The sequence below is a fragment of the Terrapene carolina genome, unplaced genomic scaffold (genome assembly GCF_002925995.2).
Source record: "Terrapene carolina triunguis isolate 2854851 unplaced genomic scaffold, T_m_triunguis-2.0 Scaffold238, whole genome shotgun sequence".
Classification (NCBI taxonomy): Eukaryota; Metazoa; Chordata; order Testudines; family Emydidae; genus Terrapene; species Terrapene triunguis.
In genome coordinates this window covers 5389718-5408598 of record NW_020664589.1, presented here as the reverse complement: position 1 = coordinate 5408598, position 18881 = coordinate 5389718, and the positions used below count along the sequence as shown (strand labels likewise).

At 43.3% G+C, this 18881-nt stretch overlaps 1 protein-coding gene across 5 annotated transcripts in view; it reads right to left on the bottom strand.

The window, feature by feature from the left end:
• LOC112101967 (collagen alpha-1(XXVII) chain) overlaps positions 1–3970 on the bottom strand; it is a 224618-nt gene extending 220648 nt beyond the window's left edge. For 3 of the 5 annotated variants that reach the window (XM_026657349.2, XM_026657348.2, XM_026657350.2), the window contains exon 1: positions 1834–1915. In XM_026657349.2, the coding sequence (XP_026513134.1) occupies positions 1834–1889 (56 nt within the window). In that variant the 5' untranslated portion in view covers positions 1890–1915. Of the gene's footprint in view, positions 1–1833; positions 2379–3577 lie in introns of those variants that run through there. The other 2 variants (XM_026657347.2, XM_026657346.2) reach the window with 2 other exon arrangements.
• Between the last annotated feature and the right edge of the window lie 14911 nt (positions 3971–18881).

Below are 18881 nucleotides of genomic sequence, written 5' to 3'. Positions count from 1 at the left end.
GTCCTGCCCTGGGGTGGAAATAGGCACGCTCAAGGGGAATGGGGTGCTTACTAAGACTAGAGGCCTTAAGATGTACATCCTGCTGCTGAAATGGCAAATTTACAGTCAGAGCCTTCTGGGAGCAAATATCAACATAAACAGAACAAAACAAAAAGGTCAGGGGATAACATTAAGGGTGGCAAGCAACCTCTGCTAAGGAGGGAAAGAATGAGCAACATGCTTATCAGCAACACCCTTGCAAGGTATTTAACTAAGGAGACCATTATTCTGGGAGAATCAGACATCTGAAGAACTGGTGTAAGAAGTATACTCAGCAAACTACCATGCTGTACTCTCCTCCCTCAGTTGCAGCTTCTTGCTGTCCTAACTGCTTCCTCAGTGGGATTTGGATGCTCGTTGGGATTTGTAGCCTGTCTCTCCTCATTACAGGTACAGTAATGGTGTGCTAACCTATCATGCCTAAACGCTGGTGCTCAGTAAGGTGACCATGCCCTGCCAAACATCTCTCATATCTCTGGGCCTTCTCCCTTTGCCCTAGTTCCTCCAGTCAGTCTTCCCTGCCCCACTCTCCCCTCCTGCGTTTCCACCTTTGACAAATGGATCAGAGTCAGACTCTCCCATCCACAGGCTGTTAGACCCAGGCATGTGTTTCTCTAAAGAGTACACCCAGCATTCACAAGGTGTGACTGGGAGGATGACTGAAAAGCCTGGGCAAAAAGGGAACAGTCCAATTCAGTCTTTGTGTATCTCAACACACATGCACACAAGGGAGAGTTAGCCCCTTTGGAGAAAGCACCCATCTCTCCACACAGTTACACACACTTAGCCTACGAAGAGGCAGCCCACTCTTTAGAAGTCACATCCAAGTTGCAAGCTGCGTGTAGCCAAGCGAGCTGGGCATGGCACCAAGGGAGAGTGGGGGTGCACAAAACGCCTCCCCAGCCCCCTCTCCCATCTCAGACACACACACACCCCTCGCCATCTCAGACACCCCATATAAGTCTGGCTGGAAACACAAGGAGCTGTACACAAGGCTTCCAAAGTGCCAGGGGAAAAGAACCCCAGCACTTCAAGGGAGTATCTGTAAATCATCATCACATCCGACAGCGCGCAAGCCTCGGGTTAACCCTTCGCTGGGCCAGAAGGTGTAGAAAGGAGAGACAGGGGGGTTGTTACTGAGCCTCAGCGGGAAAGTAACCCCCCTCCCTGCCACACCCCCCCTAAGTTTCTAAGCAAAGCTCTGATCCATTTTCTGCAGCCCCTTACTGAGGTTTTTATTGGGGGGGGGGTCAGAGAAGAGAGAGGAAGCCCTGGGTATAAGGCTCTCTCTAAATGGGGGAAGGGACCGAGGGTCCCATTCCCAGCAAGAGCTGGAAGCTGTTCCCACTCGTGTCTGCAGGGGGAGGAGGGAGCGGAGATTTATACAGTTCTGCATTTGTTGCGGATACATCCCCCCCCCCACACACACACACGTTTTCCAAGCCGCCCCCCCCCATCAAAAGAACGGGGTCCGAGGAAGCCACCCCTCATTCTCGTCCTTTGCTCCCCAGCTCCGGTCTCTCCTCGCCACTTTCCTCCCCCTCTGGGGTAGCGTGGCCTCCGCTCTCCCAGCCCCTTCTCTGCAGCCTGGCAGTTTTCGCATCGTCCCCTGGCCAGAGCAGGAATGTCTCCCCCACCCCATCCCAAGCCACCCGGGAGCAGAACGCTGCTCTTTCCCCTGCAAAAGTCTCTCTCTTGCTCGGCTCGCTCCCCCAGGCCCCCCATTATATGAGGGCCCCCCCTCGCCAAGCTGTCCTTCCCCCATCTCAGGGAGAGTTAGGAGTTTTTACTCACCCCCTGGCTGCTGCTGTTGCTCTGAGTCTGGAGACCGGCTCTGATTCCGGCTCCATCACGTTTAGTGCATTGTTTCTTTCGGGCAAGTTTTGCAGCGATCCATCAGAAAAAGGGGAAAAGGCTGGTTTGTGGGTGCATCCTTCCCAGGAGCTCAGCTCTCTGTCTCTCTAAGGGGCTCAGCTGTGCCAAAGACACCCCCTGGCCCGCACGGCCAACTCCTTCCCTCCTTCTCTTCTGGGTCCTTTTGCTTACACAGAGCTTTTAATCCCATTTAACTCCCTCTCGGCAGACTGCAGTTACCTTGGGAAAAAGGAGAGAGAGGAACAAAGTACAAGCTAGGAAAAGAATGTGGCCCATGGTCGTTGTATTTCTTGCCTCTTTTTTTCCTCCTCCTCCTTACTATTAATATAACTTCTATGATCTCTTATTTCCAAAGTCCTTGGTTGAAAGTATTTTTTTTTCTCGGAGCTGTTACTTGTTTGTTTGCGTGGTGGTTATCGTAATTATTTTTATTTGCAAGGCAGATGTGCTTCCCAGCCCCCACGAACTCTTCTCTGGACTTAGAGAAAAGAGGGAAAAAGGCAGATTTTGAGAAATGAAAATTATTTAAGGATGTTTCTGCTGCCTCTCTCTGCTGCCCTCCTCTGTAACACTGAAGTGAAGCACTTAAAAATATATATATCAGCCAGAAGAGCTCAAGACAAAAAAATCAGCCGACCCCCACCAATCTATCCCAGGAGAAAATAAACAGAGAAACTCCATTCAAACCCCTCTCTGGCCTGCAGAGGGAAATTAACAAAGGTTACATTCAAACCGATCAATTCATCTTTCACCAGGAATGGAAAACCTGAAAAGAAAACCTCTGGCAGGACTGACCCACAAGTTGCCTCAACTGTTCTCACCATCTGATGGCAAAGTCAAAGGTACTTTAAAGATTTTTCTTTTGCTGAGTGCTTTGAAGAGGCAGTTTAGATTGTGCAGATGACTGAGGGGCCCTAAGCAAGAAAGGGACCGCTATCCCCTCTCCTCTTTCTGTGTTTTCTGCTTTTGGAACAGGCAAGTTGATACAACAGGTGATTGGAATGCAAGGAGCTCTCACCTCTCCACAATCTCTGTCTTGCACACCCTTCTTTACCCATACTAAAGCACACAAAATACAGAGCGTAGGAACTGATGTCATTCTTACCTAGGATCTCTTTAGAAATTAGAGAGTCACAAGTCATCATTCCAAAGCTTTGTATAATTAAAAAAGAAAAGAAACTTTGGGTGATTCTGTGCATATAAAGTGATCTCAAAGGCACTACCTTCTCCAGCTGTATGAGATCAACCTTCTAATTACTGCTAGCGAAGTATGAATCACTCTCCCAAATTCCCATGTATAGACCTAGGTTAGTGTTCCAGACATGCATTTTGTCAAGCATGTGTAACAGAAAAAAAAAAAAAAAACCCAACAACCCCAGTCAGTTCAACAGGGCAGGCAAAGAATCACTTGAGTACCAGGGAGAAAGGAGAGGGGGAGATTGGCTGTTAGATTCACTGCAACACAGGTGGCTTGCATAGAAATTAGAACCCTTACCAGTTAAAACTACAATGTGTCAGAGTCAGACACTTTAAGAAGCTGTTTTCTGCTCTGATTCCCCAAGCCTCAGTTTACCAGCTCATTGGATTATTGTCCCCTTTCCCTGATCCACTCCCCTCTTCAAATCTTCTCCCCACCCTTTGTTTTTCTGTCTTTGACACTTACTTTGTGGTAAGGTGAGAGGCTGTGCAATCTCTCCTTCCAGCCCCTAAATTCATTTGTATTCATTTGTCCCAGCAACTTAAAAAAAAATTCTGATTTTTTTCTTTAAATCACACCATGACTCCTGAGCTGAGGGCCAGACAGCATCAAGTGCCTCCTTGGGTCATTGGCCTTGACAGGTCCAAACCTTCCTGGCAAGTTCCTGTTCCCCCAAGTTCAACAGATAATCCTGTCCCAGGATTTTTGCAGACAGATTTTCCCAGGGCTGCTTCTCTTTTGGTGGCTCATGGATGCTGCTCTGGGTCAGTGAGGAGGATGGTTTGGGAGTAGGCGCTGGCCTTGAAGGAACATGGAGCTTGGAAGCCTTTGGATGTGAAGAGAGGTGGAAATGATAAAAGACTGCCCTTGTCCTTCTTAAATAGCTGCAGCCAGGGGCTCTGCTTTGGCTCAAGTGCACCAGGTGTCCGATTTCAGCAAACATTCAGCTAATGAGCCAGGATCCAGCCTCCAGGGGGCAGGGTCCACACTGCACTGAAACATACAAAGGAACCCATGGAGGAAGGCTGGACACAGAGTATCACTCAGGGACACAGTGACTTCCCAAAAGGGAATGGGGTTTGGGGGACACACACAGAGGGGAGAGAGACAGAGGAGGACTGGGAAGGGAAGGATAAGGGCATGCAGCAGGGAAGCTAGAGAGAACTGGACACAAAATAATACTAAATATAAAACACCTATTTATTATCAAGGGCTGACAGTGTTTAGAACTGCACAAGGCAGACAGGAAGACATGACCCCCTGCACCATAAGGTTTACAATGCAAGAGCCAGGCCCTGAAAGATGCTTTTCACTGAATGGGAGTCAAGGGCACTCTGCTTCTCACCAGATCAGACACTAAATGGTTTTGGGTTTCCAATGTGAGACACCTGAGCCTGATTTATAAGAGCATCCCAAACTGCAATGGAAGTCAGTGGCAGCTGTGGATGCTCGATCCCTCTGAATGTCAGACCCAAGGCAACTCAAGTTGGGCATGGGCACCCAAACTGAAGGCACACACATTAGAGGTGTGAAAGTAGAATGAATTATATTGTAAAAGTAGACTGGATTAAAGAAATGCTGTATGTTCCTTTAAGCAGGAATGAGGAATGTTGAGATAAAGCTGATAGGAAAAGAAACATTAAAGTATTGAACAATGGGTCCACTTAAGCTAATGGTGGGACATTAACAGGAGATCGGTAAGAGTTAATAAGGAAATAAGATGTGTGTGTCTAACCCCAGGTAAAACTTATCAGTTCTGCTCCCTTTGTCATCTTGTTAAGTTCGCGCCCTTTTTATCTGTATAAAGAAAAGTAGTTTGGGCCTTGGATGGCACTCACATTATCTGGGTGTATTAGCAGAAGCGCTTTTGCTAATAAACAGAGTGGTCTGACAAATTGTGAGTCCTGAGTCTGACTTTGACAGAGGCCACTCTTGAAAATCTGGCTGCAAGTGAGATTGACATTAAACCACCTTAAGTACTTGGATGCAAAGCCATAAACAGTAAGATAGATGCATAAAAGTCAGAAAATTCAAAGGACCAAGTTCTGTGAACATTTCTTGAGCAATGGGAGTTTTTTTTTAAACGATCTCAAAATCTGGTCCAAAATGATGGTTTCCACCATAACTCAGCCCCCCCTTGTACATAAAATATATGTTCTATTATTGTATATGCTGAGCACTTTTCTTCTGTAATATATGTATGCAATCTGGCTGAGTTACAGTTGCTTTTAGGAACTATGGCTTTGTATCACCTGACTTCTATGGGGTGTAAAGTCTCATCCATAACTTTGCTCTGAAGTGTTTGCATTTAATTTCTTTGTTTGTTTTAAGAGAAGGCTCAAAGCAACCAAAAGCTCATTATATTCAGGTTATTTCAGTGACAGATTCAGATGATCTCACATTTCATTGTTCTCTCACACAGAAGGCAGAGGAGAGTATATGAAAGGCATATGAGTAAGAGCAATGTACAGACTTCTAAATGTGTACACACATATCTAGATAATTGATACCACATGAGCAATTCAGGACCTGACCCTTTGCAAGCTGCTTTTCCCAGAAAGCCCCAAAGCTCATGCAGCAACCCACTGAAGTCATGGGAGCAAGGGTCTAACTGAAGATCAGCTTGCAGAATTGGACCTTAATCACTAAGTGAAATGATACATTTGGTCATTCTTAAAATGCAACACACCCCTTTCTTCCTCCTGCCCCTATAACTGCACATCCCCTCCAAGACCAATCAACATTAACTCTACCAAACTTTCCTTCCCCAAAAATCCATCAGTTGGAAGAGTGATGGTGATGCTTTTCAGTACAGTGCTATAATATACAAAAGACAAAACAACAGAGCAAAGGTTAAAGAAAGGTGGAGGTAGAAACTTATGCATAGATCTCACTGGCACATTAACAACACAGCAGTTCCCAGCTCTTGGGATACACAGCAGTTTCTCTAGGACCTATAATGAAATAGACTTGGGACACAATTTTGCAAATGCTTCCTCACATGCTTCTCTTAATCACATGAGTAGTCACATAAAAGCAAGCTAAGCACATAGATAAGCATTTGTGGGCTGTGGACTTGGATGCAATCACAGTATTGTCATCTTAAAAATAGAGAGGTAAATTAGCTTAGGCCTTGGCTACACTCGGGACATCCCAGCGCTGTCGCGGCAGCGCTGTGAAGCACGAGTGTAGTCGCACCACCAGCGCTGCGAGAGAGCTCTGGCAGCGCTGTATGTACTCCACCTCTCCGAGGGGAATAGCTTGCAGCGCTGCAAGCGAGCGTGCAGCGCTGCAGGCTCTGATTACACTGGCGCTTTACAGCGCTGTACTCGCTGCGCTCAAGGGGGTGTTTTTTCACACCCCTGAGCGCAGCAAGTTGCAGCGCTGTACAGCGCCAGTGTAGCCAAGGCCTTAGATAAAATAAGCCCCAGTACCATATCAGCAATACCTACTGCCAACGAAACAGAGATTCAGAATTTAGACTTTCTTCATAAAGGGAGAAGCTGCAAAACAGTACGACTAGAAATAACTTCAGATTTTTTTTAAACCAAATTTCAATGGAAGTCATTACAAAAAAGTTAAAATAATGCAGGTATTGCTAATTCAGATCCATCAGCATAGTGGCATTGCATGAGAAACCGAAACTCAACAAAAACAAAACTGAAGTTTACCATTCTAGGTTCATTACTTAGCCAAACTGAGAAATGAAGAAACAACCACCACCAAAAACCACATACACACACCAAAATAGTGAAAAGTGCACTGGATTATCATCTTTTTAAAAATCTATTTAATCTAAAGATTTATCCATAAGGATTATTTTTTATACAAGAGATTTTAACCTTGCAGAAAATGTGCCTTAAAAAAACCAGTATATAATCATTACTAGTTGAATACATATAGCATTTAAAATATTTCTCCATATTTAGTTGGCTTCCCGGAGAATCCAAACCCATCTGTCCTTTGGATCCATAACTTGGAATCTGGTTAAGAATCAAGGCTTTTATTAAAATCGTTTCACAGCCTTACTTTTCATGTAGACCAAGTGAGAAAAAGCCCAGGAGTGACAGGAAAGTGTGCATTACAGCTGTGCTATACAACTGAGAGTATCTGACTTCAAGCAAAAGTTGAATTCCAGAAGCTAACCTGGACTTGCCCTCCTCCAGTTTGGCTTGGTCCTAATGACGTTCTCATTGAATCACAGTGCATTTTTACCTGAGCCAGTCATCTTAGTACAAGTTCTGAAAGGCATCTTGAATCACTTACTGACCCCAAAATTCACAGATATGTTTAGATCTAATTTATTCAGATTTAAAGTTGCAACAAGACCAGGCAAAGGGCATAGGCAGCCTGAAATCTGAGGCACAGGAAAGGCGTGTGGCATGTATCAGACCACAAAAGAAGGTGACCTGGAATACAGAGCCTTTTACGTCCTCTTGGTTGATGATTCAAATCCAGCCCAGGTTGGTAGACATCTAAATTTGTTTCTCTGTTGACTTTAAGTTGTTTGGTGGCTTAGATAACATTGAAATTATTCTAGTCTACGTCATAAAAAGCTACCACCATGGAGGTTAAGCAGTCTCTGCAAGACCAAAGGAGACAAAGTCTGAAATGAGCCATGGAAACTGAACTCTCCTCTCTGTGCTATAGATCGTCCCTCTAGATCACTAGTACAGTACACTGGTATGGGATGAAGCTTGCCATGTCCACGCAGGACCTGTTTGGAAATTATAAAAACCTTAGTCTCCAGGGTGGCTCATTTAGGCCCTGATCCTGCATCTGCTCAGTGGGCTTTGATACCCATGGGGCTCAATTTCACATAAACCACCAAACTTATCAGCAGGGAAACTAATTTAGATCTCTACCATCCTGGGCTGGATGTGAATCACTGACCTAGAGGTGAAAGGCTCTTTATCCCATCTCACCTCCTTTTGTTGGTCTGATACACACCACAGGCCACTGAAGTCAACTGGATTTGCAGGGCTTAGCATAGTCTATAAAGGTGAGATAATCACCCCAGGGAGTGATATGTAAGCACCAACCTTTGTTTTATCCTTTATTCGTAACAGGAGCCAGAATGGTCTGCGTTTCTCTTTGCAGCAGTAATTTCTGGTGCTTTTTGTAACAGTTTGTTCCAGTTCTAAAGGAACAGCAAGTCTAATCTTTGCAATTACATGCCTCACTTTCAGACACCCACCCTTTCTCTCCAAATATTGGTCTATTACATATTAAGGGCCCAATTACCCTGTTAGTTGAACATTAACTTCATCATGAGTTGTTTTCCCACAACTGATGGGACAATCAGGCCCCAACTGTCTATAACTCAAAACTTTTAGCTGGTGGATGAGGGAATGATTCATTTGCTCCTTTACTTTCTGATGACATAGGAGTGAGGATGTAGGCCCCTGTTTGCTGCGGGAGTAAATAGGTGCATCTCCATTGAAGTTAATGCAGCTTATGTCAGCAGTGAATCTGGCCCATTGTTCCTATGTTGCACTTGAGTGTGTTACCAGTTCTCTTTGCAGTACCACTCAGTTTCTTTGTGGCTTTCCCATTCAGCCTCTGTAGTCTCAACTTCCTGTACTGATTGTGTCTTCCATAGGTTACCAGTTCCAGTCAGTTCTTTGTACAGAACCGGGACCAAATCCTTCCCCAATTTATCCACCATGCGCAGTACCCTGCAATGAGCCATGCACGAGCAGACCCCTGCACATGTGCAGAGCACTGCTGAAGTTACTGGGGGCTCTACCTGTGCTCAGCTCATTAGAGGATCAAGGTTTGAGTGAGGGCAGAATTTGGGTCCTGGGTCAAATTTTAGCGGATACTTAAATGCTCTAAGGAAGATCTCTCTTGTTCCTTCCTTCCTTCTTTTCCAATTTCAGTCGTGACATCATATTATTCAGGGACCTGTATTTGCTGCAGAATTAAGAACAAAACATTTCTTTTGTTGTATTTGTGAAATTCTATTTTTATGCCAGGCATCACTGTTGGGCTCCTCTAGTGATTCAAGGAACTGTTATGTGCTACTAGTATGTCTCTCATTCATAGTTCATCAGGAACAAGCTTTATGGTACAGGAGCTGCACAGTAAGCTAGGAAGCCATGTATGGATCACAGCTACAGTCTGGTGGGGGGTTTTCTTCCTCAGCGGCCATTTTTATAAATTCCACCCCATTTTGTGCCTTCCGGTTTGCTTGGCGATACAGTAGACTAGTGGTGACATGTTTGAACTCATGCAGCCATTTGATGTGAAATGTTTTAAATTCTTTGCTGGAACAATAAAAGCCATTGTTCTTTGACCACTGCTGCTGAGATGCCATGCCCTGCAAGGATGGATTGTGTGTGCATTCCTGTTACCGCATCACGTTGGGCTGGACAGCATGACAGGAGGCTGGAATAATGGTTAGTTATTAACCTAGGCCTTGTCCATGCAATGAAATAAATCACAGTGCAGTGAAACAAATCCAAGCCTACCTTTTTTATGGAAGTGCAGGTGGCTGCTCAGGCCTCTATTGTATTCTTCTATTGTTATGCAGAAGAGATGAATTGCAATTTCATGGGTCATGAGCTGGCTGTAACAAGAAACACATTATTAGACAGACACCCCAAACCATGCCAGACCACAGCACACTAGTACACTTAGTTAGATATGTCATGTAGGCAGGCCCTAGATATCTCAGTTCCTAGATGTCCCTAAGTGTCTTTATTCGGGGTGTCACCTCTCAGATACAATGTCTGCTTGCAGCAGTATTCCTTTCCGTTAGACTCATTTGGTTGGATACCTGTTTCTAAGATGGGTCTTGGGCTTCTTCCAATGGCTTACACTATTGGGAAATACTGGGGAGCGGCACTGTTAGCAGCAACATCCTCCAAATATAATGTTACATTAGGCTTTCCTGCCCTTCTTTGACAGTTGGCAGACTATGATGATCCTGCATCACTTTTAGAAATGAACAGAAGATAGCCATGGCCAACTTTCCCCTCCCTTAATAAAATAAACTTTAATATGCCACACTGCTGCTCATGCAAAGCAATCATTCTTCTTCCCTCATCCTGCAGTTGTGCTTGATCAATGCACTAATATATGAGCAAATACCAACTGGGACATTTGACTCTGTATGTCAAATGACTGGAGTTTGCTCATGACACTCTGCGTTGGTGGAGACATGAACAATAAAATCGGGAGAGCGCTTGGTTAAGTAAAATGCTCTTTTGCTACAGAAACCAAGCATCTGTTCTCCCCCTAGCCAGGACCGGCTCTAGGGTTTTTGACGCCCCAAGCGGCGGGAAAAAAAAAAAAAAGCCGCAATCGCAATTGCGATCGGCTGTACTCCGGCGGCAGCTCCACCGTGCGGCTTTCTTCTTTGGCAGTAATTCGGTGGCAGGTGCTTCCCTCAAAGAGGGACCCGTCTCCGAATTGCCACCAAACAGCCCGACGTGCCGCCCCTTCCCCTTGGCCGCCCCAAGCACCTGCTTGCTGGGCTAGTGCCTGGAGCCGGCCCTGCCCCTAGCAGTACTGCCCCAAGAGCAACCTCACCTTTGGAGACCTCCAAAGTTACTCTGGATCTTCTCTTTGGAAGAGACAATATCAGCCCAGGCTCACTGATCAAAATATATTTCTGTACTGTAAAGGGAGACTAGTGGGGTTACACTTCCTACTATGTTATGTGCTGAATGCTTTAAAAGCACCACTGTAGAAGATAGATAAGATGTAAATCCTACTAATCACATTAAAGCACAATATAATTATATGTATTGTCTCCCTGTTTGCAGCATTGTTTGTTCTTTGTTTTACAAAAGCAACGCAAGAATTAATGTACACCTCTACCTCGGTATAACGCTGTCCTCGGGAGCCAAAAAATCTTACCGCGTTATAGGTGAAACCACGTTATATTGAACTTGCTTTGATCCACCGCAGTGGGCAGCCCCCGCCCCTCCCCCCCGGAGCACTGCTTTACCGCATTATATCCGAATTTGTGTTATATCGGGTCACATTATATCGGGGTAGAGGTGTATTTGAGAACCCTCTCTTTGGAATACTACAGCAGAAATGGAAGAACAAAAACTTACTGAGTAGCTATGAAATAGAGTAGTTGCTAGCTTTGTCTTTATTAACATTAGCCCTGTGCTCTAATCTTACATTTTGTTAGATGATGGTTTTTTGTTTTAAGTGTATGAGAACAATAATAACGGTTATTAAACATTTATACTGAGTTAGTGCCTAAATGCCATAACCAGGTTGGGACCCATTGTGCTCGGTACTGTAAATCACATAATACACGAGAGTCCCTGCCTTGAAGAATTTACCACCTAATCAAAACGAAATCCGAAGATTATGAAAAGACAGTTTGCTGCTAGTGTAAGCCACTGGTGAGCGTGTGCTACAGGTGCCCCTTTGTTCCTGATCCACAGAACTTTAGTTCAAGCTCTAGCAGCTCATGCTTTTAGTTCTGGAAATCCCTAGTTCAGTCCCTGGCATGTTGGCCAAAAGAGTGGCCATCACTCTAGCTGTAAAAAAGTATGGTGTTGAGACCAACCCAGCTATGTCCTTTCAGAGATACTGGAATTGGAAACTGCAGACCACAGTTAAGAAGGAATTAAGGTAAAAAAATATGCCTGAGCAGAAATGAAGCAAGGCTGAGACCAGATGGAGAAGATCTGAGCACCTGGTAGGATCCACATGATATTTGGTGTGGTAACAAAACAACAAATCTTAAAACAGAGACTAGGAGTAGAATTTTCTTTTTGCGCACGCGCGTGCGCACACACACTTATCTGAGGCTTTCACTCAGCTAAGCCCTAAGGTATTAACACTGAAACTGTTGCAATTTGATTCATGTTGCCTGCGAGAGTAGCATTATGATCCCAAACAGCCATAAAAGGCAATTTTTTAACTTAATCTAAACTAAGATTTGCGGATATGGCATTGTTTCCTTGCATAATTGTATGTAAGAATATTTACAGCAGATTGCTCATCAAAGTGTTTTACTGATCCTGATGCAATTCAAAGAAAGTGATATGGTTATTAGATATCAGTCAATAGTTAGGTATCAAACTGGCTTCTAAACGGTTGTGTCAGACAAACTACAGGGTTTCTCAGTCTTGAAGTAGTGTGGTCCAATGGCTAGGACATTACCCTTGGTGCCAGGAGATCCTAGCTCCGGCACTGACCTACTATGTGACCTTGGGCAAGTTATAGCACCCCTTTGTGACTCAGTTTCCCCATCTATGAAATGGGGATAACGATAGCAACTCTCCTGTGTGTCAAGATCTTTGTGTTCTTGAAATAAAGAGCACTGTAGGAGTCTTATTTTCCTATGCAGTTGCTAATAGATCCTAAATCCTCATCCCATTTACAGGAAAGTGTGACTTTATTTCCCAACTAGTCCCAACTTCATATGTGACGTTCATTAGGAATTTTTCAGTTATATCTGGCTATAAAATGCCATACCAAAAAAATTCATATTAATCCTCAAATTCAACCATATTTCCTGGAATATAGTAGCCAGTTACATATGCATATGGTTGAATTTGAGGGTTAATATTAAATTTTTTGGTATGGCACTTTACATTAATACAGTATATTATGGCTTATTGGGATTCTGTGCTGAAATGCCCACTATGTTATATGGGAATTTATACATCTACATCATGACTAATAGCCCTTCTTTCTTGAAGCAAGCAAACTCTTCACTTCTGTGCTCTCACTGTCTCTCCACCCCTCCACAATGGCAACAGTATTTTGTAAAGCTCTACAAACTGGGTCCATTGCAGAAGGTGAATATTTACTGATGTGTGGATTAGGACTAATGAGAGACCTGGTTTGTGTCTCTCTTCCTCCAATTCCAAAAAATTAAGTCAATATTTATATACCCAACAGTGAACTGAATCCCTTCTTCCCCAGAGGAGAGTGAAATAAAATGAAGTGATTGAAACTGATGTTATGGAAGATTTTTTTTTTAATTTAAACATAATTGGATAGCATGCTATTCGTCAGGCAGTGACCACACAGCAGGAGATTCCAAGAGTGAACAAAAGTTCACTGGACATTGTACAGTGATCGACCTTTTACTGTATTTGTTTAGAAAGGACCAGTCATGTAAGGTGCTGAATACCCTCCACTCCCACTAAAAGCTCAAGGTGTACTCGGCACCTCTCAGATTTGGACAGAACACGTAGGAATTGGAAGTGGCTCGCATTCTAGCAGTAGTCTAAACCAATTTATCAGTGTTGCTGTTGCTCTCCCAATGTAGATATCTAATCCAAAGCCCACCAGAGTCATGGAAAGGCTACCATTAACTTCAATGGGCTTTGGATCAGGCTCTGAATCGAATACTTTTTTTTTTTTTAAACCAGTATACGCCTACTGCAAAATGCAACTTCTCCTAGCAGGCAGTTCCGTTAAAGAAAAGATCTTTCAGTAAGGGATTTGCTTTTTACCTGCTTATGACAAATTGCTTTGTAGGTCTTTATTTCCCCATATCTAGTCTCCAGGGCATGTCTGTTCTGTATGAATCATAAACCCTCTAATTTAAGCAACTAATCACAGCATTAGCTTCTCTGATCCCGTCTCCTATGTCCACAGAGGTAGTTTAGCTCAGCCAAATCCCATGCAACTCGCTAATGCTTGGAAGTAGCTAATACTGAAAAGTCAAACCTAGTAGCCAACTGGAGTAATTTGATGTCTGCTGTCATGATTAGGAGCTCTCCGATTTGATTAAGGATGGAACAAGAAGCTATTCTTTTATTTATGAATTTTCTTTCAAAAGTATCTCAATGCTTAACCTTAGATAATAGGGTCACTATTACTCTTGTATTAAATCCCTTCTAAAAGGGACTTTCAATCCCCTTTCTTCAAGATATCTATAGTCTTGAGCCAGAAGGGGGCTGTGGGTCTTTTACTTGTGGCTGTTGGAAAGGGGCTGCTGAACTAGCTGCCGGGTGTAGTTGATATTGTTTGTTAACGTATGTCAGGGGGGCTTAGAGGGTCCACCTCCCTCTTGTTATAAATTGACATAACTTCACCCATTTCAAGAGTTTCACCCATTTACACTGGCAGAAAATTCAGCCCAGCATTTTCAGATAGGTGCTTAGTTTTGAATATTTGTAAATATCAAAGAGTGATTGTTCCATAATAATGTCTTCATTTTTTTTTTAAAAGGAGCTTAAGTGCTTGTACAGCATGGCCACTTCAGCTCACATTACAAAAATAAAATGTTAGGAAACTGAATGTGTTTGTTTTCCTATTATTTGTTAAGTCCAGCTTTAAAATGATCCCAATTCCACTGGGGAAGCATCCTCACACTTCTCGTTACTTGTGAGCAGACGTTCCCTTGCACAGTTTCATAATAGGATGAAAAAAAATCCAATACTCCATATGAAGAGTAAGTACTAGGGTCCCAACTCCACTCACAGTTACAGGGGTGTAAATGAAGTTACCTTCAGTGGAGTTTGCTTCAGATTTACACTGGTGTAACTGGGTTCAGAATTTGGCCCTTAGACATTTTTAATATTTAGCTGGGCAGATGTCATTTTCAGTGGCATCATTACAGGGTGGCAATTATAGGGACCAAATCAACAGCTTTTAAGTCTGTTTTCTCCACTACTGTTCTTCCAACGCCCATTGAAGTCAATGGGAGTCTTGTAATTGATTTAAATATATTGTGGACGAGGCTTGAGATTTGTACCCTAAAATAACCAGAGACAGTGATACCAAATGTTCTTCCACTAAACTGATTTAACTCCGAGATCATCTCTCATCATATAGAGCATCTCACTAGCACATCATCAGACAAACGTTTCCATTGGCAAACTGACTTCATCCTCCTCAAGATTTTCTTTGTGTCTAAGCTAAATTTATCCTTTGTCAGCTTCAGCTCCCATTTTATATCCAGCCTAAACAGTTATTTTTTTCTCTTATATTGTTTCAGTGAAGTTACTTATAGGGATCTGTTATGTTAACTCCTTAAGGTGGTGGTGGTCGTTTTAAGATGAAAGGAATAGTTCCACTAGTCTCTTCTCATTGCATCACTATAGTTACTCTTCTTTGAACTATTTCAACTGCACTTTTTAAATTAGTGTGTAGCTCAGATCTGCATTCTTTGTAAAAGGCTTGCATTAACTAACTTGATTGAATAAATAAGTGATAATACTTAACACTTTCCATCTCCAAAACCTTGCATAAACATTAATATTTTCTTAAGATTCATATGAGTGTACCTGTCCTGTGCAATAAGGCAGATGAGGGGACACACTGTTTTCTCCGCTATATTATCCACAGTGCACCCAATGGTCAGACTATGTCAAGGAGCTAACTAATGATGTGGGGGAAAGTAGTTCCCAGCTCACCCTCCCACTACTCCCTCCTTTTGCCGCAACAACTCGCCAGTCACCACCAACCACATGATGAATAGATTGTTATTACAAACAACACTTGGCAGGTATTTCTAATGCACCTTTCCTCATAGGATCTCAAAGTACTTTACAATTATGAATGCGATCTCAAATTTAACACCTGTGTGAGCCAGGTAAGTTATGTTCCCCTGTTTAACAGATGGATATATTGAAAATGCAAGAAGTTTAAATGGCCTGATTTTCAAAGGCATTGTGCACTCATAGATCCAAAGGAGGTCAACGGGAACTGTGCGTGCTCCGCATGACTCTAAAAATCAGGCCATAAATGACTTGTCCAAAGTCATGCAGCAAATGAGCAGCAGAGCAGGGAAAAGAAACCAGGAATCCTGCTTCCCAATCCCTCAGCCCACATTTCTTCCCTTTAAACACCCATTCCATTCTGTAAGTTTTCAAGAGTTTGCATTTCAAATGATGGGAGGCAAAAAAAACCAACAACAACAAAAAATGCCTGTTCCAGATACAGTGTCACTGAGACAGCTTGTGAAGAAAATAATAAACAGCTTGTCTGTGCTGTTTTTCCCTTCACCCTGACTTGTTTAATAATGGAAGGTCAGGAAAAACCAAGGGACATAAGCAAGTTTCTGTACAGGACTTTCCCTCCCAAAATTAGTTGGTAAAAGAGCAAGATATGCAAGCTTTAAAAAAAAGGAAAACATTGAATTAAAATATTTGTAAGTGGAACCGATGGCTTTGATTTTATTTTTATTATTTTATTTTTATTTTTTCTGCAAACCACCAAAGACCACCCTCTCCCTCTAGGAATACTGGGATGATAGCCTACTGAAAATTATAGATTCCAGAATTTGAAAGGGAACCACAAAAACTCAATCATAGTTATTAACACACCAAACACCCACTGAAGGATTAATCTTCCCTTCGCCAGAAATAACCGCGCAAAGTAAAGGTAGCAAACTGACATCAAACACCCACAACTGGGAGTTGCTTATTAAAAGCACCAGAGCAGGAAGGCACGCCTTGCCTGCCTGCACAGATCACAGTGCATTAGGGAGACAAAGATGGGGAGAGGGGCTCTCCTTACAGAACTAGTTTAAAGCTTGTTTTTACAAGGTGGGTTTGTATACAGTTACCCCTTCCAAGCACCTAGCACCAGGACTGCTGGCTAAAATGATTTGTATGGAGAAAAGAGCCACTTTCTTCACTATGTAATTCAGTGGGCTAGATGGACCTTTGGTGTGACCCAATACAGCCATTCTTATGTTCTAACACCCTTTTTGGGTGGGTATTGTACCTCTTACAGGTAAAGAAGCTGAGGTACAGAGATTAAAGGCTGGATTCTGCCCAGTTTACTCATGTAGTGTATTGCTTCGCAAGTAATCCCACAGATTCCAATGGGGCTGCTCACAGAGTAAGGTGCATACGTGTCAGAACCTGGCTTTAAGTGAATCACCTAAAGTCACTCAGCAAGTCAGCGACAGATCTGGGAATAGGACCCAGGAGTTCCGACTTCCTGTTTCCTACTGTAGCCAATAGCCTGTATTGATATTTAATCATTCCCAGAAGGGGTGCGTGTGGAGGGATTATGAGATTAATTACAATAGACCTGATTCAGATAATCTTTGCCCCAAAGACACTGTGATATAAGACACAGGGTCAGGAGCAGATATTGCATGATTAAAGTCCCCGTGCTTTCATTTTCAATTGAATGAAAGTGTTTCCCTTGCTTTGCGTGCCGTCAGTGGATCCTGTGCTGGATGTTGTCTTTACAATGCAGCAGTTATTCCTCACTGAGGGTTCATCCAGTTTAATGGAGTGATCTCAGTAGGTGAACATCTTGGGTCTTTTTTTTTTTTTTTTTTTAAATATGGAGATATACCTATCTCATAGAACTGGAAGGGACCCCGAAAGGTCATCGAGTCCAGCCCCCTGCCTTCATTAGCAGGACCAAGTACTGATTTTGCCCCAGATCCCTAAGTGGCCCCCTCAAGGATTGAACTCAGAACCCTGGGTTTAGCAGGCCAAGTTTTTGAAATCATTACCTGTATTGTTCACGGGACATGCTTTGGTGTGAGCTATTCCCCAGCCGACACACTGGATGGACCAAAGGCTTTTGTAAAGACAAAATACAGTAGAGTGAATTAACCCTTTTCACACTGAACTTCATGGCAAGTACACCCAGGAAACATCTCTTAGCAACAAGGCCCAGTGTCCAAGGCACATCCTGTCTGATACTCCATTTGCTTTACAGATAGTCCATCAAAAACCACCACGTGAGACATGCCCAGAAGCCAGCAGCAGTAAAAGCTCCAAGGAAGTCAGCAGACAAACGTACTCCACAGTGATACAACCAGTGCAATGTGGACCTGGGGTGGAGTGCTTAAACAGATGTGGATCTGTGACTGCAACACAGCATTTATAGGCAGAGGCTCGCTATTCTGTGCTCTTATGAACAGCAGGGGCCGAGGAAATGTGATGAAATATCCCTAGCTGTGGAATGGCAGAACACAAGCTAAACCTTAATGGGCTGGTTATTGGAAACAGCAGCCCATACTGCTCTGTTTCTCATCTCACTTACACCAAGCTTACCCCCCTGTAACTCCATCCTGGAGCTATTCCTGATTTACACTGGTGAAGAGAAAAATCAGGTCCTGCCTCTCCAATGCTTTGTTTAGCTAAACAAAGCAGATCTGCAGATCCCAACTGACAGAAGAACATACACAGAGCTTTTACTCAGCTGAATTGTTTTAAAACAGGCTACAATATTGGCACATGGCCTTTTAGGCAACAAACATTTGCATCTAATTTGTTATCGATTCCATCTCCCCACTATAGGAATTCAGGCTACTTCTAGTTTGCTTGCTACAGAATAATTAGCCTTGCTTAACCTCTCCAAAAGCAGGAAATAAAGTGCTCCATAGACAAATTCCCTGGTCACAAAAAGAACAAAGCCAGGAATAGATTAATCACTGATGTTGTTTCCAGGATAGAAGTCAAAGCTGAGAACACGCACCTTGGTAATTAAAATGGTGACTTTCTCTGCCATTAAAACCCAGATGCCTTTTGTTCTTCCTGCTGATTCAAATTTTTGAATGCTTGAGGCTTGCAATGTTGGTGGTCTAACACACAGCAACTTAAATGCTGAGGGTGATTACTGTAGAATCCTGTGTGTATATGCAGTATATATGTTTGTGGGTGTGTGGACAACTTGGGTACAAGATTAAAAACCTGCTTTATGTTTCTGTGGAACCTTCTTTATGTTTCAGCTCAATTCTTAGTATTTTAAGGTAGTAACTTTCCATTACTCCCAGCCTGGCCCACACCTCCTCCCCTGCAGCCGACCACTTAGCCCTCTACAAGGTGCAAAACGAAGACAGTCCCTGTCATGAAGAGCTCGCAAT